The following is a 24012-nucleotide window of genomic DNA, read 5'->3' as shown; positions in this document are numbered from 1 at the left end:
CTTTTTGCTGCATAGAAATGTATTATAAAGATTCTGGGTGTGAGTGAATATAAAATAATGATGATATGATATCTATTCCCATCAAAGACCCTCAAAATATGAGAAGGGCTGGACCTATACTCCTATATCCAACTGTAAAGAGAGTGGACACATCTAGAATGGATCAAGGTATGGATGCTGCTGTTAAACCTGCTGCCTCAAAGAGGCTGAACCAAAACCCCAGACCCCTGAACACGACTGAACTCTGCTGGATTCCCATTCTGGGTTCATGGCCTAAGTTTTTAATGTGGACCCATTTTATTCATACCCAATAACAGACAGAGCCAAACAACCAGTCAAATTTATGCCTTTGCCACACTTGCCAGACCTGCAGCCAGAGGCTGCTCACCTAAACACCTTGGGGACTTGGGAAACAAAGGGACTGACAATGAGCTTTGGGATGGTTATCCAAGCTATAGCATAGAAACTCAGCAACTGCACCTGTCCCACCCTGTAACCTGTACTCAAAAGACATGTTTCACTTTGTTGTGTCACCTTGCTGCTGCCTCAAGATCAGCTAGAGAATGAAACCAATCTAGTAATCCCCCTTACTAATATACATCATAATAAAAACAAGCATAATTTTACTAGCCATACCAACTTTGATTGTCTGGGAAAGCTGAGGTCAGAGTCAAAAACCTAGCAGTAGTTAACCCATGACACTTTTACTTTTCCCAGCTATGACTGTTTTGGGAGGGTAGAATAACCGCCACTTGGCGATCTGAATTTCCAAGAAATTGCTGTGGAAAAAAGCCCTCTGAGACCTACATTTTAAAGGCAGCCCTGAACGTCTCCCATGTGTCTGAATTAAGAGCTGCTTGACATCCTTCCCTTAAACCAGGGGTGGGCAAAATACAGCACACAGGCCTCATTTGACCCGCCAGCTCATTCTATCTGGCCCGTGGGGCCACTAAAAAATTTAGAAAATTAGTATTTATCTGCCCCCAGCTCCTGTCAAAGATGACAGGAGCCAGGGGCAGTGGGACCCTGGGGGAGCCCCAGCAGACTCCTGCAACAGAAGGGCCCTCCTGGTCCCACCCCCCACAGCTGGAAGCCCCCTGCCTAGCAGAGGCTTCTGGCCTGGGACCATGGGGCTGTTCATGGCTACACCAGTGAGGGAAATTCAGGTAAGGAGGGAAAGGGATGCAGGGAAGGACCATGGGGATAGCCCCAGCCCTCAGGGCCAGGCAGGGTCCTGCTGAGCCTCATGGTCCAGACATGCAGCTGGGAGCCAGCGGGCAGGCGGGAAAGCAGTTGTGGGGGAGGGGGGGAGTGGAAGTGAGCGAGAGTGTGGAGCCCTGCACCAATGTCCCAAGGCCAGTGCCAGTGTGGCCCAGAGTGGGGCGGCAGGAGCATGGGACGTGGCCTGGCAGGGGTCTGTGGAGCCGGGCTGGGCTGCACCAACAGGGAGAGGGAGGAGCTGACCCAACTCCATAGAGCCCCTGCTGGCCAGGACCCCACACTCCTGCTGCCCTGCTCTGGTCCCGTCGGCACTGGCCCCTGCACTCCCGCCCAGCTGCCTCTGGCTGCTGCATGCCTGCTCAGTCCCAGTGCCCCCGCCCCAGCCCCACGGTACAGGTGGGGAGCAGTGTACATGCCACACTTGCCTGTGGGGAATGAACTGGTGCTCAGCGCAGAGGAAAAGTGCACCGCCCCCCCCATGGCCAGTGCTTTCTGCTGCAGCCTCTCACAGCCCACATGGGGCTGTCCTGCCTCTCTGCTGCGGGGCAGCGGTGCCAACAGAAAACAGGCACAGGCACTCTGTATAGGCTCCGAGCAGCTGCAGCATGGGATACCAGCCATGGGAGGGGAAGTGGCTACTTTTCCTCTGTGCTGAGCAATGGTTCATTGCCCAGAAACTGCTGTCCGGTGCAGAGGAAAGCAGCTCTGCCACTCGCCACTGCCGGGCAGTGTTTGCTGTGGCTGCCCACCTGGAGCTCGCACCACCCTAGGCTGTGGAGTGGTTGCTCCACCGCGGCCTCTGTGCTGCCCAGCATGGCAGCAGTGGCCATGTGGGTGGAGCAGCCACAGGGCAGCAGAGAGGTGGCGGTGAAACAGCCACACCGTAGCCTAGCGTAGTGCGAGCTCCGGGCAGACAGCCACAGCAAACACTACCTGGCAGTGGCAAGTGGAGGGGCCGCTTTCCTCTGCACTGAGCAGCAGCTTCTGTCCAGCTGCTGCTGCCACAGCTCAGCCCCAACGGGCAAGCCTGGAGCTTGCACAAGGCCTAGGCTAGTAGCGGCAGTGGGGAACAAACTGGTGCTCAGCACGGGGGGAAAAGTGTCCCTCCCTCCCTGTGGCCAGTGCCCCACGCTGCAGCCACTCGGAGCCCACACAAGGCTGCATGTGCCTGCTCTCTGTTGTGGCAGAGAGGCAGGACAGCCTGTGAGCTGTGAGCAGCTGCAGCAGGAAGTGCCAGCCACGCACAGGGGTTGGGGGGACGACGGAACACTGTTCCCCTGCACTGAACTGCAGTGCATTCTCTGCAGGAGAGCGTGGGACACGCAGGTTCGGGGCTGTGCGCTGATCCCCACCTATACTGCGAGGCTGGGGTAGGGGCACTGGGTGTGAGTGGGTGTGTGGGAGCCAGCGGCAGCTGGGTGGGAGCGCAGGGCCTGCACTGGTGTCCCAAGGCCAGTGCCGATGGGGCCCAAAGCAGGGCAGCAGGATCATGGGGTTCTATGGAGCCGGGTCAACTCCCCCCTCTCCCTGTTGGTGCAGCGCAGCCCGGCTCCACAGACCCCTGCCAGCCCACACCCCGCACTCCTACCACTCTAGGCCCCGCCAGCACTGGCCCTGGGACATTGGTGCAGGCCCCACACTTCTGCTCACTTCCACTGCCCCCCGCCACTTTCCCCATTTTCCTGCCTGCCCGCCGGATGACCACTCTGCACTACATGGCTCTCATACCCACACACACACACATCCCCACAAAACCCCATATGCAATCCTGCATATACACCACAAACGCACACAAATCAGGACAGAAGCCTTTTTTTATATTAAATTAAAATATATTATTATGGGTGTTTTATTTTTAGTATGTAATTTGTTTTTTTCCCATAAGGTAGCAAACCCACTTCCCCAAACTTTGAGGCAAAGCATCCACGCCAGAAGACAGGCAGGTGATCCAGGCTGACCTGGACAGGCTCAGCAAATGGGCGAACGAGAATCTGATGGTGTTTAACACCGAAAAATGCAAGGTTCTCCACCTTGAAAGGAAAAACCTGCAGCATCCTTATAGGCTTGGCAGTGCTATGCTGGCTAGCACTATGGAAGAAAGAGACTTGGGGGTCATCGTTGACTACAAGATGAACATGAGTCTGCAATGCTGCAGCTAGTAAAGTGACCAAAATGCTGGCTTGCATCCATAGATGCTTCTCAAGCAAATCCCGGGACGTCATTCTCGCCTTGTACTTGGCCTTGGTGAGGCTGCAGCTGGAGTACTGCGTCCAGTTTTGGGTCCCACAATTCAAAAAGGATGTGGACAAGCTTGAGAGAATCCAGAGAAGAGCCATGCGCATGATCAGAGGTCAGGAAAACAGACCTTACAACGACAGGCTGAGAGCCATGGGGCTCTTAAGCCTGGAAAAGCTCAGGCTCAGGAGTGATCTGATGCCCACGTATAAGGTTATCAGGGGTGACCACCAGTATCTGGGGGAACATTTCTTCACCACAGCACCCCAAAGGATGTTGAGGTCGAAGGGTCATAAACTACTACAAGATCATTTCAGGCTGGACATAAGGAAGAATTTCTTTACTGTCCGAGCCCCCAAGGTCTGGAACAGTCTGCCAGCGGAGGTGGTTCAAGCACCTACATTGAACACCTTCAAGAGCAAATTTGATGCTTATCTTGCTGGGATCCTATAACGCCAGCTGGCTTCCTGTCCTTTGGGCAGGGGACTGGACTCGATGATCTCCCGAGGTCCCTTCCAGCCCTGATGTCTATGAAATCTATGAAAGGAGTACTTCCGGGGCAAGGGGAGGGACTTCCAGTGGCAAAGGTCAGAGATTAGGGGGCAAGACTTCCGGTCCCAAGATGGTGACCAGGGGGCGGGGCACCTGTCCAGGGGCGGGGCTACCCATGTGGCCCTCAACAGCTTGCCAGAACTCGGTAAGCAGCCCTCCGCCCAAAATAATTGCCCACCCCTGCATTAAACCAGGTGGGAAGGACAGAGTGGGTGTCCATTACCAGTTCTACCACCTGACTTCTCCATGTTTCCTTTTCTTATCTGTTTTTACAGGAGCAAGACTATCCCTGGGTCACAGGGACAGCATGGAGCTGATTTACTGAAGGCACCATCTGTAAGATGCTCTGATGGGAAGTGCTAGGAAAAGAGAAACAGCTTTTTTCTGAAGGGATCTGTGGGCAGCCCCAACTCTTCTGTATATATCCAGCTAGGAAAAGTCCTGTTTTCAAGGAGCCTGGAATAACTGAATGTATTCACTGTCTGCTGACAGGGCAAGTTGCAAGGGCTAGTCGGCAGCATCTTGCCCAGTGCTGAAAAGGAGAGCCAGTCTCTGCTTCAGTGCCCTTGTAATTACTTCCTGTCAGTGCTCTGGGTAACAACATGCACACAATTAGCACCTTGCCCCCTTACCTGCATGACAGGCTGGGAAACAACAGATTAAGTAGGGCAGGAGGTGATTTCTGGAAAAAGAGAGGCAGAGGATCCTTCTAGGTAAATTATTGGCTTTGGGGTTAAGAAACTGGGTTCTCATCGCAGCTCCATCATGGATCAGGTGTGTGACCTCAGGCAAGCCACTCCCTCTGTCTCTGCACACCCATCCTTGGTCTATTTAGAATGTGAGCTCCCATTATGTACCATATTTACCCAAATCCAAGATGACCCTGAATTTAAGATGAGCCCCCAATAGTTAGGGTCTCTATATGGAAAATTCATAAATTTGTTATGATTTCCCATGTATAAATTCTAATCATTGGAGGGTTTCCATAAATCCCTCCACCCACTGCTGCATCAGGGAAAGCAGTGACAGGGAAGCAGGCGGTAGTGGAGGCATACAGTACGGAGGCAGTGGTAGGGTGGGGCAGGCTGCAGCTGCAGCTACAGCTCCAGTCCCGATCCTAGGTCAGTCCCATTTCTGCACAGCTGGGAGGGAGCTGCCCTGCAGCTGAGACAGCTCTCTCAGGCTTGCAGAGATCAGGACTGGTCCTGACTGCTGTGCAGCTGGAATAGCTTTCCCCATCCCGGAGATCAGAGCTTATCCAGGCCGCAGTGGCCTCCCACTGTATGTATCTGTACTAGAAAACAGCTCATTAGACTAATTTAATGTGTGGTAATTGATGTGCAAGTGTAAATGGTGACACTTCACTGTGCATTATATTAGTCTAATGTGCTGTAAAGCATCTTGTGTAAATGCGCCCAGTGGCATTTACAACACTGAAATCTTGTTGTAAGACACTGCAGTCTTGACTCAGGTCTGACACAATGGACATGTAAGGCACCATGGTTTCTGAACTGTGTATCAGATCAGTAAAACTGGTTCAATTCTGTTCTACACTGGAGCAGCTGTATACTGTTGAGTTGGACTGACTGCAGCTCCTTGCCCTCCTCAAGCCAGGGGATCACAGCATAAGAGTCCAACCTTAACTTTTTTCAGGAAAACCAAGGCCTATTTCCAGAAGTTTAAAACAAATACACACGGAGCCTGGATGGTTCCAGAAAGTGATAGCACAGAGATACCCTGCACACTTCAGTATTAAAGCAGCAACTTGGGCCATTAGCAGCTAGTGGTGGGGAACCTGAAAATTACTGGAAAAGCACTAGAAAGTTTAGAGGCTTACTGGAACATGACAGCACTGAAGAATACCAGGGAGCAAATCTTTCTGATAAGATTCTGTGATCCTCCTAAACCAAGACACGAGGAGCTACATTTAAAGAAGTTAACCAGATTTTTCAGAATAATCTGAGCAGGGGTCATAAACAGAGGGACCCTGGGCTCTGAACTTGCAGCCCATCCAGAAGTGAATCCCCACTAGTGAGGAGTAAGTAGGTCTGGAATGACTTCTAGTGTTAGAGCTGACCAGGGGCAGCTGAAGAAATGTCCCTCAGATACAGGACGAGAGGTGAGAGACAGGGGAGAGACAGGAGATGAGCTTCTTCCTTTGTAGGTATCAAAGAGTTAAAATTCTGCAGCTTGCAGGGACTGAGACTACCTTCCCCCTTTAATAAACACAAATCTTTGTAACATTCATCAAAGAAATAATCCAAAGAAATTAAAATTCTTGCCTCCAAGCTGGGAAACACCACGGGAATATGTCTGCCCAATTAATTATACATAGGCATGACTTGCAGTGAGAGCCACAAGGGCTATGAGCCCATGAACTTTCATATACCAAGCATAAATCTAGCTGGTTCTTATGGGATAAGTCTTCAGAGACCCAGGTCAGGCTAGGAACTGGTGTGGGTGGCATTTGCCCCTCTGCATTAGTCCTGTTCCAGCCACAGGTGAGGAGGTGCTGTGCTGCTGGAGACAGATGTTAAAATATAATAAATCTGTGACTTCCTAGGATTTCAGAAAGCATACGTCTACTATATGATCTAAAGGAGGCTTACTCCCATCAACACAGTGCATGTGAAACCCAGCTGAGCAGTTCACATTGACTCCTGCTGCGAGCCAAGGTACACACACACACACACACACTCACCTAGTCACAAGAGCTTGTAAAGCAGTACAAGAAATGCGGTTCTGTCAGACCACTAGCCTTCAGAACAGAGACCATCGCTCTTCTGTGTTTATAGACCGCTAGCAAATGAGGCTCCAAAACTCTGACCACTGTTAAGAGCTCCATGTGAAATGAAAGCCAGATGCAAGGCACAACAAGGTTTATTGACCCAACAGCACTCCAGACCTATGCTACGTATCTTTGAGCCCCATCTACTGGCTCCAGCTCTATTAACCACTTACAGATAGCTTGTCTGTAGTGCACACTTGTACCAGGGTTAATGTCATGCTACTCTAAATTTAGTATGACTGTTTTAGCACATAGTGAGTTACAGATGCTTTTAGCCACTAGGGGGAGATTTTGATTTCTACTAATTCCGGATTTGAGCTGAACAGGAAGCGGTTTTCCCATTTGGCAAAGCTTTTTGCAGAATGAAAAAAACATTCTGCTCCACACTGGGATCAGCCAGAGACCTCTGAAGTTTTCCATGGTGGAACAAGAGAGGACCTCACTCAGCCAGCCAAACAGGGCACCATTTAGGATGAGGGAACACAGCTGTGTCATGCTTAGAACAAGGATTTGAACCTGGGTTTCCTTTATCAAACTCCCTAAACCAGTGCTTTCCACACTTTTCCTCAGCATGACCCCATTTCCTTAGTATGGCCCCTTGCTCCCAACCCGTAGCACCCCACCCCTTCCAAGTGCCCCCCCCCCCTTTACACCCACAGCCTCTGGCTCTGCAAGTGTTCCTCACTCCCCACCCACAGCCCCCCTCCTCCCCAGCCCTCCAGCTGCCAGGGCTACAAGACCAGGGTCAGGACCCGCAGCCCCCAGCCCCCCCAGGAGTGCCTGAGCCCCAGCTGCAAACTGCAGAGACCTGTGCAGCTGCTGTGGCCAGAGCAGATCACAGAGCCCCCACAGCCCAGCAGGTGGGATGTGGTGTGGGATGGTGGGGTGGCTCGGTGATGCTGCTGGGAGCCCCACGCTGCCACGGTGAGGCACTCCCTGCCCACCCGGCAGCAGTGGCAGCACGGAGTTGTGCCCCCTGCTGCTGCCAGGTGGGCAGGGGATGCCTCGCCAGGGCGGCATGGCCAGCATGGAGCTCCCAGCAGTGACACCAAGCCTCCCCACCCCACTCTGCCGCTAAGACCCCAGGGGAAGGGCAGCAGGGCAGGAAGCCCTGAGCAGGCAGTGGGCAGCCCTCATCCGCCCCGCCCCATGCACAAATCTGGGGGGCAAGTGTCACTCCCTTTTTTGTCATTGTGGCCCCAAATGGAGTTGCAACCCCCAAATTGGGAACCGCTGCCCTAGGCACTAGATACTGTGGGAGGGCAAGGGTGAGGAGGCTCTTTCTCTTCTGCTGGACTGGAGAAGGGAACAACAGCATCCTTCATGGTAGATGCCTGCCCACCCATTCAGCCCCATGGAGGGAACTGTTGGAAGCTTAAAGGAAAAAAACATGGAGGGGATGAACTCCCGAGAGCAGAGTTCTTCATGGAGCTGCCATAGCCCACACCTCCAGCGTGTGCTCTGGGAAGGGGCTGAAGCAGCTTCAGGGTCACTTAGGCTAGGGACACACCAGTGGGATGTCCTGGCAAAGCACCAGCGGCCCTCAAGAAAGTGAAGTTGGAGTCACATGACACAAGTCCCTGAACTAAGGTAAACTGTTCCAATAGCAGGGTAGTTTCTTCCCAGTGAAGCTGCTTGCTTGTGTGCAAGCCATCCATAACAGCTTTTGTGTGCAAGCCATCCGCTACATCCCTGGCTTTTGCTTTTCCTTCAAGGATCCCTTTCTAGGGTGGTTCCATTTGTGTTGCCATGGCCTCAGAATAAAAATCCCATTAACATTCCCCCCCAGACCTGTCTCAGTGTTTCTTCAGTTGCTGGGATTTCTTGTACTATTAAAATAACTGACAGAGGGACAGCTCCAAAATTCCTAAACAAATCTTTCCTCCAATGCCTGATGAAGGGTGTTTGTACCCAAAAGCTTGCAATTAAATTTTTTTTTTTTTGCAAAAATCTTGTTGGTCTAATAAAAGATATCATCTCTGCTATGAGTCCCGATTGACTTTTCCTCTAGACCAATATGGCTACAACTTGGATACCTGACACATGGAAGATACTGACTTTGAGGCGATTTTTAAAAATGAAACCTTCATATTTTCCCAAGCAGGAAGTACCTGTGACCACCTGAAACCTGAGATTCTGCTTCCTGCCTTTGTTTCAAGGTAATTTGCATCATCACAGATCCTCGCAGGAGGTGAGAGGCTTCATACCAGCTATGAACTGACAGCCCAGAGGAGTTTTCTATCTATTGACTCCTCTGTGAAATCCTATGAAATATGAACTTTCATTTTTACCCAGGAGAACTTTTACAATCTTTTCTCCAATGCCTGATGAAAGGTGTTCGTACCCAAAAGCTTGCAATTAAAGACTATTTTTTGCAAAAATCTTGCTGGTCTAATAAATGATATCATCTCTGCTACAAGTCCTGACTGCCTAAACACTCCAAGGCATCTGGCAAATAGGCCCATCTTTCTGCCTTCTCTCATACAGATCCCGCAAAGTGGTGGACCCAGCAAACTGACTGGTGCCTGCTGTGTCGCAGGGGTCTGGGAAAAGCTCCACTCTACCACAGATGTTCTGTGGGAGGCCGGGTCCTTTATTCTTTCTCTGCCTCCATCTCTCCTTAAACTGAGCAGAATGGTCCTTCCCTACTGCACAGGGGTGACAGAAAAATAAAATATGGTTAGAGTGGGAATTTTTCTGATAAGGTAGTGATGACCCGAGTTATCCTAGGTAAGGGACCTGAGGAGTGTGCTGCTCAGAACCAGACCTCAGAGATGGTTCTGTTTGTGGGGCTTTCCAGGCAGTGGGACCCTCTTCCTTACCTCACCATCACTCATCTCTGTGCCTCAGTATTCCTATCTAAGAAGGGTGCTGTGACAGCACTTGGTGTGGATACCGTATGGGATAAAGCTGACCATGTCCTCCTCACCACGCGTTGCTCTTTCCCTCATCTTTGATGGCTTTCTGCAGTCCTACAGCCCTTAAGACTATTGCCTCTTCTGCTGCTCTCCCTTTGGCTGGGCCTTCCTCCCAGGAGACAATACTGACTCCAGGGTGGAAGAACAAACACTGATAACACTAGTCGGGGCACCAGTTGTATCTATGCAGAGATAACAATGAGGTACTTGCAGGGCAAGGCAAACACCTGGCATGTGCTTCAGGAGCACACCTGGTTTCATCCTGCACCACAAATGTGGCCCACAGTACTACCCACTGGAGGAAGGACCCACAGCACACACACACACCTCCTCAGAGCCTGTGAGGAAGTGACAGGAAAGGATCAGTACAAATGACAGAGAAGGCAGGGAGCCATTTCTTTGTTACAATACTATGCAGATAACAGGAGTCACCTATGTGGCCTTCGCTGCTGCAGTGTATAGGCACTTCCCACTTAGAGTGAGGAACGGAGGCAATAGGCAGGTTAAACAAACACCCACAATCATGTGCAGAGCCCGTGGTTGGGCTAGGACATGGTCCTTCCATTTCTCAAGCTTAGTACAGTTTCCTCCTACTGTACCCTTCTGGCTGCCAGTAACGTTTGTCTTCAAAACAACTCTGCTGTGCTCTCATTTAGCAGCTTTCAAGCAATCACCCCAAAGCCATGCTTAGGGTCCGTCATTATGCCTGTGTAGGGTTACCCCTGTATTACCAAAGAGAACATTGACAGAGTGGACTCACACTGCAAATCTTTCAGGGTGTTTATACACGTGGGGGAGCTGGGTGCTTTAATTAGAGCGGCTCCAAGGGCTGCTCCAAATAAAGCACGTGGAGTGTCTCATGTATCAGTGTCCCCCTGTTTAAAAAGAGTGGCAGTGTTGCTTTAACTAAAGTGTGCTCAACAAGCTTTAGTTAAAGTGCCCACCACCATTTTTAAGCACGGGGATGCTGATACACGAGATACTGGAGTCTGCTGGAGCACAGTAATTACCAATTAATTGAGTCTGCTCTGAGGCACTATAATTACAGCACATTGGAGCAGCCTCGCTGCTCGTGTATAGGCACCTTCTGTTCTCTCAATGCTTTTGTAGTTTTAGGGGGAGTCCTTGATTTTTCTGGGCAAATCTCACATAGGAAATTCCAGGCCCCAGATTCTCTTGTGGGATCCAGCACAGGGAAGCAGTGTCTATGTGTTTCAAGTTGAGTAGGGCTAGCTATTGCCAAATAGCTTTGCAGGCAGACTCTCTCTTTCAGGAGAAGCACATTAATTATCATGGGATGTGTCTACACGTGACATTAATGTTCAGCAATAAACTGTGGAGCTTATTGCTCTGCAGTTTATTGCTCCCAGGAAGCTCCCTGGAGCACCTGGACCACAGCACATTGAGTCGAGTCAGAGCAGCCCCAGCAGGGAGGGGGCCCAGGGGTCAGCCTGCCAACCAAGGCTCAATGTGCTGTGGAGTGGCTGGCTGGGGCACAAGGGTGCTTCACTGGCAGCCAGCCCCTGCATTGAAGCACCTTCATGCCCCAGCCAGCTGGGTCAGTGTCTACATGCGCATTACAGTACACAAAAAAACTTCACGAGCACTATCCTGCTGCAGAGTTTATTAGTTTTGTGTGCCCTAATGGGAGTGCACATGTAGACACCAAAACATTTACTACATAGTTAATTAGTGAGCTGTGCAGTAAACATCTCATGTAGACGCTCCCATGGTGGAGTAAGTGACTTCAGTTGCCTTTGGTTTCACATATAGAGGCCCAAATACAATCCCGGCTGGCAGTGCAATCAAAGATGGTATTGCTTTAATAAAGCAATAAGGACCAAGGAGTCAGTGTGTAAGTAAACCAAAAGAATGAGTTCTGTTTAGATTAGCTAATATTTTCTGGAATTGCCTAAGTGTTGATTCATGGTGTACTTATGACATCACCTTTATTTGACTCTGCCAGCATCACACAGTTGCCTTTGAGGATGCTGGAAGGTGGAACAATCACTAGCAGACCTGGGAATAAGATCTAGAAGCCCTGCAACTCAGAACCTACTCTAAGTACTGCACCATGCCACCCTGTTCTGCAACCACTTGGTGATAGTTAGTAAGGTCAGCATGGCTGTACGGCACAGAGGCAACTCTTCATTTAACTAATAAGAAGGGCCCATCCGAGGTGGTATCAGAGGCGAGACATGAATTCCATACCTGTTGTGAAGCCAAACATGGGTGTCCCAAAGGGCCACATTCTGTTCTTGGTTTCATGAGTGTAAATACAAAATAACTGCACAAGTTTAGGAGGGTAATTTAGGAAAGTGTGAGTCAGTACTGACAGCAACAGAGTGTTAATCAGCCTTGATAACAGCAACATGACCCACAAACCAGCTCCATCAATCCACTGTAAAATCTCTGTTCATACAGAAAAAAAAATGGAAAAGAAAAGACACAACAAATCCAATACCTTATATACCTTATTTTAAAATTTGGGCTCACAGAAGCTTCTGCTCTGATTAAAACTGACTAGACTCAAGGATCCAGGGCGCTGAAAGCTATGAAAACTGTTAGAAACAATATCCCCCATAAACAGCACAGCCCTTCTTCAAATGACTTAGAGGCTGATGGATTGTAAGGCCTAATTTGAAGTGTATTTCAAAGCATAAATTCTGCGTGGCTTTTAAGCTCGCCTATGTCTCCCGCTATGATCTGGAAGTCTTGACAGCTTTCAGAAGTTTTCTGTTTCATTTTTAAAAGGCTTTGCACTTCACCTTTAAACTAGTTCACATAGTTCATGCTGCATAGACATGTAAAAAGATACCCATCCTCTTTGATGGATGAGTTTCTTCAGTACACCAGCAGACATTAAAGTGCATGGCTAAGCCTCCCCTTTTAACTTGGCATAATTCATTTTCACATCATATCAGCCTTCTCCAGGGCTGGATATTTACATATTAATATATTTTTTAATTCCCCCTCCCCCACCCCAGCTTCAAATATTAAAAGTGTCGATAGATAAGATTCTGCACTCAAATTAGGAACAGCAGTAGCAGGGAAGTACATATCAAACCATTCAATTAAAATACAAAGACAGCTCTGTTTACTGTCTTCCCCTATCACGAAGACTCCTGCCCTGCTTCCCCTTCCCTACACCAAACTCCCTGCTCTTATTCTGTGGGGACAACAGTGTATCTGGTTGCTTTCCCTAAAAGCAATGAAATACTTTGGAAATGTGTTTGAATATAGCGACAAGCTCTCTCTCTCCTGATGATTTGGAATCTATATGATCGATAAGAGTGGGATTAGAGCGGCAGGAAAAGCAGTCAGATATGGGTAAGCTAGTTGAATTATCAGTAAATCCAGTCAATAAGCTGAAGTGAGAGGAGAATTAAAAGGCTGGATGTACAACTTCAGTTCTTTTCCAACTGATTTACATGGGAAATTGCAATTCATCTCTTTTACAGAGGGGATCCAGCTCTTGCTGACATATGTGAGTGACAGGTTTAGACTGACAGTGGGACTGGGATCAGGTTCACAGGGCACATCTACACGTGCATGTTGCTGCAGAGTTGCCTAATTAGCTCCTCAATAAAGCACACAGACACTCCCAGGCACAAGTACTATTTTACAGCGGAGTTAATTACACTGCTGTAATGCATGTGTAGACAAAGACTGGCCAGCAGAGGCGTGAGGGGAGGGCGTTATAGTGCAGGCCCTGCACTATAGCACCCTCATGCCCCTGTCAGCCCCTCCACAGCACTTTGACCCAGACCCCCAACAGCTGGGGCTGTGCTGCCCCAGCTCAACTTGCTGCAGTCCCAGGCACATGTGAAGATGTTGAGCCCAGGAGCTGTAAACTCTGGTGTGAGCTATGCCAGAGTTTATTCAGGAGCATTAACAGAATGTATAGATACACCCAGTGTCTGAAAATAGTAACAGAAAAATCCTTTTATCTTTCCTTCCTTATTACATGGCACCCATTGCCAGATCTCCTGATTTTATCCTAAGTCTTGCAACATTTGAAGTTGTTCTGAAGGCCCCAGCATCATGGTTGCAGAGTGGAAACACTCAGAAAGTAGCAGTCAGAGAAAAAGGACCCAAAAATAATAAAAGAGGAAAAAAAAACTCAAATGCACACATGGAATCTCATGATTTTGAGTCACCTCCCTCACTTTTGAAAGCTTGGGCTCAGTTTAGCACAGTGTTTCCCAACTTTTGGACTTGAGGCACCCTTTACTGGACTCGAGGCATCCCTCACTGGACTCGAGACATTCCTCCATAACTTTAGTGAATTATGTGGCACCCAAAAATATAAAATAATTTATATATTAAGTACCATAGTGCTTACCTCCTTACACAGGAGCTGGGCAGAAGGGATAGGGGATCATCCAGACAAGGATAAAACTGAGCCTGGCTTATCTGCTTAGCTTATCTGCTTATCTCCTCACATGTCATTTATCCCCTCATACCTCATGGCATGCTTCAAAAAATCTGGAGGCACCCCAGGGTGCCCTGGCACCCTGATAGAGAATTACAGGTTTAGCAACATGAGTTTCCCCTAACTGTAGAAGTCGGCCTGCGGCTATTTCAACAAACTGACAAGTCCTTGGGCATTTTGACAAAAAACCTCAAACATATGTTGACAGCAGCAGCACTGACAGTGCTGTGCCCTGAAGGAGTAGTATGCTGGAGGGATGTCAACTGTCTGGAATAGCTGTATCAGTTTTCCTTGCTGTCTGACACACCACAAAGCTGTCTGACAGAACCACAAAGGCTCTACCAATGGCTGTGGCTGCAGCAGTGTGGTCTGGGACTTCCGACTCCTGTAGAGTAATGTGCAGATGCGATGAACTACAGTGTGGGTTGGCAGCAGCTGGAGAAGACTATCTGGCTACTTGTGGAGAAACCCTGACAAAATAATCTCCATTCCAGCTGCCTGGGACTAAGTCTCATAGTACTCACACCCAAGACAGCCTTTCAGGGCTTTTGCAAAACAGAACAAATATTATAAGCACAGACCATAGCTTGGCTATCAGGCCTTCTAAACAGTGTAGATATGGCCTAAGGAAGGGATATATAAACTCCTGTTCCTTCCAGACCTATCTCAGTCTTGCTAAATCTGGACATTCAAAATCATGAGCTGGGATCCCAAAAACCATGAGACTGCTTTAAAAAAAAACAAACAAAATACGGTATTTATTGGCCTTGTGATGTCAATGCCTTTACGGTGCGCTAGAGTCATGGTCTCATGTTTTTCTCCACATTTCCATGTGCTAGAAGCACAATGTCAGCAAAATTAATAAGAATAACTCTCTTGTCTGGCACATTTCATATCAGTATCCTTCTTTCACAGAGAAGCAAAGTGAACTACACATTGTCACTCAGGAGGCCAGTGGTTGAGCTGAGGATAGAACCAGGTCATCAAAATCCCAGCCTGTTGTCCCATCCTCTGAACCAGTGGTGCCAACCTTTTTGGCAGACATGCCACGAATTAGTCACACACCCTCCCCAAATGCCATTCTGATACTGATCTGCTGCTCAGCTTTCTGCTTCCTGCCCTGTGCTCCCTACCTGATTTAATGCTCTGCTTTCTGCTTCCTGCTCTATCTGTCACTGTGCTGCCTGTACCTCTCCCCAATCTGCTGCATGCCACACACACAAGCTTCCCATACTACTTGTGGTACCTGTACACCAGGTTGGCCACCCTTGTAAAACCACACTGACAAAATAAATGGTATGTAATAGCATGACTTGAGGAGAAGGGGATTAAAATTAAACATCAAATATTCTGAGACTGAAACTAAAACAATTTAGAGGAGCTGGCAACAGTAAAGCTGCCCCAAAGGTGACCCTGCAGTTCTGACTCAGGCAAAACACCTGCTGAAGATAACAGAAGCTTTTTTTGCATAAGCACTACAGGCTTGAGTCCTAAATTGGCCCATGCAGAAAGGAATGTTGTCAGAAGTCCCCAAGTTTTAAGTTGGGCATCTGGCCTAGAGGTGGAGAACGGAGATAAGTATACAATCTCCATGGCAAAAGGAAAGATAAGGAGGTGTCAGAGACTAGATCATTAAAAAGCATTGAAAATTAACAATTACCACCACCAGTACTCAGCTTCTTTCATTGTTAATTGTACATACTTCAGAGAAGGAAAAAACGTCCCCTTTCTTCCCCCAACATCCCAAAAAGTTGGATTTAAAAAGCTTTAGACAAAGAGTTTTTATCTAGGCATCTCAGTGATTTGATACTGTTATGCATATCCTAGTATCACAAGAATATGTTTTACCTTGAGGAAAATGTTTTAATTTATGTGCATGTGAGCTATTTGCAATACCTCCACCAAACGGAGCCCATATGACCCGTCGGATGGCTTTCACCCAATCTTCCATTTCATTCTGGGAATTAGCCATGAGCAGAAAAGCCTCGTGATTGACAGGCATCTTTTCCCGGTCCCCAGAACCACCTGAAAAACAAAATACACACCTCAGTTAGCATCTAGTTTATAAGTGACCACTGCTGGCCCCGACAAACCCAGATTACACAAGTATTTTCATGGGGTGGAGTTGCATACCCTCTTTGGATTCACATACATGACCATGCAAAGCAGAACTCAATAGGGAGTAAGGGCCAGAGAGAAGCCATGCTATTCCTCAGGCTCACCAGCATGTAGTGGCAAAGTGAAAGCTACACTACCTTAAAGGACAAGGCACATGGTAAGCTTTGGAGATCTAGGCTGAGGTATGGAAGGGTTTGTCTCCACCCTCTTGAACCCTAGAAGCATTGTAGAAGAAAAAACGATTGGCTTTAAATGTTGCAAAAGAAAGGAAGCATGATGTAGGTATCTGGCTATGATTATCCCAGAGATACATACAGTGCACAAAATCTTTGTACATACAGGTTTATTCACTTTAGCACTACAACACTGGTACGCCGCTTAGAAAGCTCCACTAGTGTGGACACACACCAATGGCTTGAAGTTGCAGCAAACCAAGTTTTGATTGGGTATCAAGTAAAACATCTTCACTGTGAGAACCCTGAGGCAGCTGGACAGACGGTCTAGGGAAGTTGCAGCCTCTCCGCCATTTTCCTATTTGCTTTGTCTCTGGTCAAGCAATAACTGTTGCCTTGTGCTGAGCTACTGAGATTGCTTGTTCACTGAATTCAAAGATAAGCATAGGGACAATGGTATGTGGTTGTTTCTAAGGAACTGCCTTAATATAAACAGAATTTACACTTAGAAAATCCTTGTTAATCTCAGGAAGGGAGTGCAAAAGCCAAGGAAGTGCTTGTTCTTGCTTATTAATTGCTGCTTAGCTTAACCACATGCACAAACCAGGCATTGGTTTTCAAAAGGAAACATGAAGCAAGGCTCCTAGGGTTTTGCTGTTCTCAAAAGATCAATTCATGTGAAATGAGAAGCCAGCGGGATCTTATCATGTAGAATAAAAGACCATATGGCTCCAGATACTGCCTAGAAAACAAAAGGCAGGGATCGTCTCCCTGTAGGCATCCTAATCCTTACCCTCCTCTCATGCCATCCTCCCAGCCAGCCTTGAAGGGATGGATTTTCTGGAGATATACATTCCAATCAATATACAAAATAAGAAATTTATTGGAGGAGCGCCCCAGATCCCAAGCCCAGACTCCAGTTCTCGCTTTTATTCCTCTCAATTTTGGAGGTGGTTGGATCTGAGATTTCGGCATAAGCCCTGTAACAGCATGACTACATAGGTCAGTTGTAGGCTCCCCACTCCCTCGCTGGATGTTTTTCCCGGTAGGGTTTGGTAGCTGTGCTATCTCCCCAGTTAAGAGATCCACTCCTTCTGGAGCATGAACAGAGTCCAAACAAAGACTAAATCTCCCATCCCAAGCTTGCCAGCATCACCCTTCATCCTCAAGGATCTGTCTTCTGGTTCAGTACTGTCCATCTCCTGGGCCCAGCCCTACTAGGCCCTAGTAAGTCCCTTCATCTGCTCTTGATTCCTGAGGAGCAGGGGCATAACCAGTCTCTCCATTTTCCCCTTACAATTAAGGTTCACTACATCCCCAGACCCCTACCACTAATAAAAGGGCCTGGAGCTTGCTGAGAATGGCTTGGTCTCCTTGCAAGGGACCAGAGTCACAGCAGGGCTATTTGCTGGCAGTTTAAGGCCCTGTGGCAAGATAGCAGATATTTTCAAGAGGAAGCCTCTTTTCCATGAAGTGTCTGGACTCAGTTGGCAGACACTTATGGAGTCTATCTTGTTTGGGCTAAGGTCTGACAAGCACAGCACTCCTTACTAAGTCATGCTGACATTGTCCCAGGACCAAGTCATCCGCATCAAACTCAGCAGCAACCGGACGGTCTCTTGCGTGAGGATCATCAAGAGCTCTCCAGGAAGCAACACAACAGACCATCCAGTTGTCTCCATAACCTCTGCTCCAATATTTAAGAGATTTTTTTTTCCAGAATCTAGTCGAATTATAAATAGGTGAAACCAAAGGAGGAGCTACAGGGTGGGAAAAAATAATCCTACATAGGCTGCAGACCCTGGGCCTGACATATGGCCAAAAATACATGTTTGTGCTTTCTGTGGTTGTCCTTCCTCTACTGGTACTTTAAATAGGAACAAGGTTGTGAACCTACAGCTGTTTGAGAGAGAGCCAAAAGTCGTTAGTCACATGTGTTTGGGCAGAATAAATACAACTGTATATACAGAACATCAATGTTGGAAAAAAGAATGTGATGCGGAAATGTCTGTTAGACAGAGCTGCATATGCTCTCTCTGATGCACAGTGGCTGACCTACCTATGGGGGATTTTTCTGTCAAGATTTTTTGAACATGTTCCCTTGCTTCTTACTCACAGCTAGTTCCTTTCACTGCACTCAATTCTGCCTGGCAAGGGCCAGGTTCAGACCAGTCTTTTCATTTTGTTGCAGCAACCATTGGCTTTTGTGAGATGTGGGATCTATGAGAAAAGAAACAGTAGCTGAATCCAAACTCAAGGCTTTAATGATCCAAAAAGTTTGGAGAAGTATAGGGCCTTGCCTGATATTCATGATTGCGGCTTTTCCTGGGCCTCATCAAAAAACAGGATATAGTTCGGGGATTAAGACCCAAGTGTATAGCTCAAAACCATCTGTATAATGGTACAAAACATGCTGGTCTTTGGGAAAACTTGGATTAGAATCTGGGTTTCAAATTTCTTCACTTGGGAAAATTTGGATTTGAGGTTTGTACTCTACTCATAGAGAGATGAAGGTTGGATGCAACCCCATCTCTGTCTCTAACCTTAGAGACAGATGTTGCATTTATCCCTGAACAAGTTGTGCCTGTTCCAATATTCTGGGGTCCATGTGTACACACATTGCCCTTCTAATGGAGTTTTAATGAGGAGCTGAATGCAGTCGGTTTTTTGCCATTGATTCAATGATGCAGGATAACTGGTCAGACGCATTTTGCAATGTCCTGTTAGTACTTTTCATCCTGTGAACTGTTAGTACTCCTTATAAACTGTTAGTACATCTTATCCTGTGAACTTTTTTAGGATTTATCCCGGGAAAACGGACATGAATGATTGCACTTTGTCCTGGATAAAATTGAATTAATCTGTTGCAAATACAAACGAATGCATAACTGTAACCACCAAATCATTAATTCAAGTTTGTAGTCTAGTCTAAGGCTCTCCTACGGTGGTCTGTGGGTTGCGTGTGGACCCTAATGGGCTGAACTACAGCCCCAGGCTCCCAGTCTGTGCTGCTGCCTCCAGGGCTCCTGCCAGTCTTTGTTTTTCCCCTCTCATCTTTGAAACTGGAGCTGCCAGCAAGTGATCTACACTGCTGCAGGGGGGGTATGAGTGCCCCTGGACATCCCCAATGGGACTATAGGATCTTGTGGTTGGGAGGCTAAGGTCAACCTAGGGTCCTGGCACAGTGCAACTCAAAAACATTGGTGCAGTGCAGTAGGGGTGCCCGCTATGCAGGATGACAAGGAGAGGCCCAGGCAATGTATATGCAGCCTTTTCCACACATGGTCCAGGAGACATGTGGCCTATGTGGCATGCAGTGGGGGGCCTTCAGCCCCCATCCATTTAAAAGTTAGACAGCCCTGGCCAGTCATTTTTACACTTTAGCCCTGGGTCATCCTGTCCCCTTAAAGGAGGCTTTGAAGGAAGAAGTACAGCAACTACTTCTCACTGTACAGAAGTAACAATCCCCTAGCCGCAGGACACTGTGCTGGGGGAGAAATATCATTCAATATCTGTAAACACAGACAGAGGCTTTCCATTCCTACCTGAACAGAACTCCTCACACATCCTTAATCAAGCATCTGTCCAAACAAGACTGGCCTCCCAAGATAATCTTAACCATCTCCACTGCCCTGATTTGCTGATGCAGGCATTCTGGCACTTCAGTTAAGAGACTCCCAGATTTAAAAAGAAACCTGTTTACAAACACAGTTTTAGACTAGGCTGTGGTTGTGAGGCCTGCCCTGCCCTGACCAGGATGGTGAAGAATGAGAAAGGACGGCTCACTGGTTAGAGTACTGCCCTTAGATTTTGGAGAACCATGTCCAATCCCTTGCTCCGTTAGTGACTTCCCGTGTGACTCTAGACAAGTCACTTAGCCCCCCTCTGCCTCAGTCACCCATCTGTAAAAGAGAAATAATAATTCTGCTCAGCCTCACAGGAGAACCATATTAAAGACTGGGTGTATCTACATGCACATATTAATGCAATTCAATAAACTCGGGTGCTTATCACATCAGAGTTTATTGTTCCAGGTGTGTTGTTTGCATGTGTGCCTGGGAACATGGCATGCTGAGCCAAATCAGAACAGCCCCAGCTGGCAGGAGGCCTGGGGGGGACAACCTGCCAGCCCAGAGCTGCTCTCCATCACTCAATGTCCTGCGGAGGGGCTGGCTGGCGGTGCAGTTCCCCCCAAACCCCTAAACCTATCTTTTTGAAACTTGGCAGGCTTCATGCTCTCAGCAGAGGCTACCACTCCTGCAAGTGTCATCTAAATCAGACAAAAAACAACAAAGTTATAGATATTTCATTGATTCTCCATTATACCCTATGGCCAGATCTCCAAAGCGGCTCCGAAGAGGTTTGGAAGCTCCAAACCGCTTCGGAAAACCTAAAGAAGCCAGCTTTTCAATCTGGACATGCTGCTTCGGTGTCCAAAGTGTCTGAATCTTCTCCAGATCTGAAGCACAGTCTGAAGCCTTGCACAGCCCTGGTGCGTAGGCAGTGGATCGCAGCTCTGTCCCAGGCCCTGGCCCACGCTGCCGCTGCCCTGCGACCTCAACCCCTGATCCCACCCTTGCCTGCTCATCCCGCTCCCAGACACCGTTTCTCAGCAGCCCCATCCCGCATAGAGAATTTTGGTGAGTTGCTGTGGGAGGAGATGCTGACCTGGCCCACGACAACTTATCAAATCTTTGTGTGTGGCACCTGGGCCCAAATAATTGCCCACCCCTGCCCTAGCCCATCCTTGATCTTGGGCTCCAGAAGATGAAAGTACTTGTTTTCTACAGCACATGCGGAAGGTCCATAGTTATCACTTAGAGTGACAGCCAGAGCATTTGGGTGTGGAGGACACATAAGCATCTATTTCAGTCAAGCCTCTTTAATTCCCCACTCAGTGGCTTTGATGATGACTAACACTGGCACCTCCCCTAATACACAGTTTGATTAGAAATGGACTCAGGCTGCAGTGGCCAGGTCTTAGATACTCCACTCCAAGACATGGGATGTGCAACTTGGGCTCAGCTCTAACCAAAACAGGATGGTCATGGGGGAGTGGGTGACCTTTCCTCTCTGTCTGTTTGGCATACTGGCCGGCTCACAGAGGAGGAGGACTGCTGGGAGGAGAAGCTTCCATGGGATGCAGGGAACAGGAAACTGATGTCTGAATGTTTCATTTGGGCAGTTTGACAGCATCTAAAAAGGGGTATTAACAGCAATGGGAAAGACAAGAGGAAGGTGAAAGGACAAGGGAACACATAGGGGAAGACTGGATAGTACTAAGGAAAGACTGTGAGGAACTAAGAGGAACTCTGCTTAGGATGACAGTAAATGGCTGCAGCAAATATCTTAGCATGCCCTTGTTTTGAAGCAATTTGGACGCTGAGCTCAGCTGGGAGCTAACTGGCCTGCTGCTTTTCCATCTCAATCACACTTTGAAAATCTTGCAATGCAAAGAAAAAGTTAAACAAATGTTCTGCAAGCGCTTTGGGATTCAATGTAAAAAACATGTTGAGTGGGAAAAATGAGCAAGGGACTCTTAAACATCATTGTCTGCCTGAATTCTCATAGGTAACTGAGCTGTGGCCTTGCTTAAAAAAATTAAGCAAATTGCTTCCTTATCTGGAAGATTTACTGAAAAGCTAAAGTAACATATTTCCTATAGGGTGGGATTCATGATTCCTGTAGTTCAGAATGGGTGCAATGCGTTTTCTAATCAGCATTTTTACTTTGCAAACCACAGCGGAAAAAATATGTTGTGGAATGTTAAACACCTTTTATTTTGTGAGAGATTTCAGGAACTCCAGCTGAGTTGCCATGGTTCAATTTTACTTGGGCTGGCATTTTCAGAGCAGCTCGACTGCTGGGCTCTGACTAGCTTTCCACAGAACATAGGTGCCTAAATGCATTGGGCACTTATGAAAAATCGAGGCCTTCAGTGTTGATATTAACAAATGGAAAATTGTCGTCTCCAGTCTCCGAGTAAAACTTTCAAGTGTTCCCATGCACTTTAGGAGCACGACTCTCCCAGATCCAGTCCCCAGAGAATACAGTTCCCAGAGGACACAAGGCAAATGTGAACACCCAGTTCAGAGTGCTCTATCTGTAAAATGCTCACCAGTCTGAAGACAATGACCTCTCACTCCAGCAGTTTCAGATCAGTGCTGCTGTGAATACCAAACTCCCTGAAACTTCTTTAAAGTAGTACCAGCAGAGTGCTTTATGCTTAGAAGAGCGGTGTAATAGATTCATTCATGCTCCGGGGCGGTCATGACACCCCCTGCTGGCCACGCAATTTCTGCTCCGGTTCTAGGTCTTCAGGTGCCTTTTCACCTCCTGGTCTTGCCCACTATGCCTTTGATGTTAAACTTAATTAGGAGGGAGGCTGCCTGAGGAACCTCAAGTAAGCCTGTTGTTCCTGCTTTGGAAGGCTTTGGCTGTCTCAGCTTCCACCTTTTTCCTTTCACTGAGCCCTCCAGCTCTAGTTCACTGACTAAACCAAGCTTCAGGGTTCCCAACTTCCCATCTCCACCCATCTTGGGCACTGGACCCTCTGGCCTCAGTCTCTGCCCTTTTCAGGCTTCAGGCCTTCCGGCCCCTAAATTCAGTCCTGCCCATCCTCAACTCCGGACTCACTGGCCCCAAACTCTGCCCTGGTCTGGGCACTGGGCATGCTGCTCCCTTGCTATACTTTGAGTCTGCCCCCAGGAAGGCTCAAGGTGATCATGTAGCCCTAGGACACTAATGAGACCTCCAAAGACCACCCCTCACAGTCCCAACCCAAACTACCGTATAAATCACAACACAACCAGAAAGCCCTCTGGCTAACACAACTCTCTCTCCTACTGGATTTTAACAGAACAGAAGCTCCCTGGAGGGACCTACGAGCTTTATCCCCAGACTAGGTACCACTTCCCTGCAAGCTGTAGACTTCTCAGTTGCAGAGCTCAAGGCCTCTCAAGTCAGCTGCCAGGCAGTCCCCATCAGCTTTCCAACTTAGCTCTTACTCCTTCAGCTCACAGAGCCAAACTGCCTGCTCTGGCTCCAGGCAGAGCTTTATATGCCCAAAGACCTGCCCTCTTCCAGGCATGTGCCCTGTCAGCTGACCTGCCCGCAGGGCTGTTTATTAACCCCCAGCCAGAGATGTGGGGTGGAAAATTTTCCAGCACTTCATTTTTCCATGGGAAATTTTCCATTTCTAAAAATGCATTGTTTCAGAAAATTCATTAGTAACAATGAATGGATGTCAATACAATATTAGGCAAGGTTGGCAGTTTCAAAATTGTAATTAACGTTTTTCAGGTGATTATCCCTAGGAAGTGTGTGAGAGAGTACATACATGTTTTATTGATTTCTAAACAGGAGGGTAAATACAGTCACATAATAAACCAAACCAAAAATCAAGTTATGAATTCACCATCATTGGCTGTGCAGGTGAAATCAAAACCAAATGAATGCATTGCTAAGCTTGTTTCTGTTTCTCAAAATCTCTTGTTTCTGGAGAATCAGTCAGAAACACAATTAGTGAAGAAGCAGCAGTGAGTTGCCCTTGCCCATAGACTTATTGGTAAA

The 24012-nt window shown here is 47.9% G+C and overlaps 1 protein-coding gene across 6 annotated transcripts in view; it reads right to left on the bottom strand.

Moving 5' to 3' along the window:
- Positions 1 to 24012, bottom strand: part of ARHGAP22 (Rho GTPase activating protein 22) — a 333567-nt gene that overhangs the window by 52784 nt on the left and 256771 nt on the right. For 5 of the 6 annotated variants that reach the window (XM_019555600.1, XM_019555604.1, XM_019555603.1 and 2 more), the window contains one exon: positions 15998 to 16174. In XM_019555600.1, coding sequence (XP_019411145.1) covers positions 15998 to 16174 — 177 coding nt within the window. The remainder of the gene's footprint in view (positions 1 to 15997; positions 16175 to 24012) is intronic. The other variant, XM_019555601.1, reaches the window with a different exon arrangement.

This window comes from Crocodylus porosus, unplaced genomic scaffold (assembly GCF_001723895.1).
Source record: "Crocodylus porosus isolate Cpor-Errol unplaced genomic scaffold, CroPor_comp1, whole genome shotgun sequence".
NCBI classification, from domain to species: Eukaryota; Metazoa; Chordata; order Crocodylia; family Crocodylidae; genus Crocodylus; species Crocodylus porosus.
The sequence above is the reverse complement of the archived record's forward strand: the minus strand, read 5'-3'. Positions and strand labels throughout refer to the sequence as shown.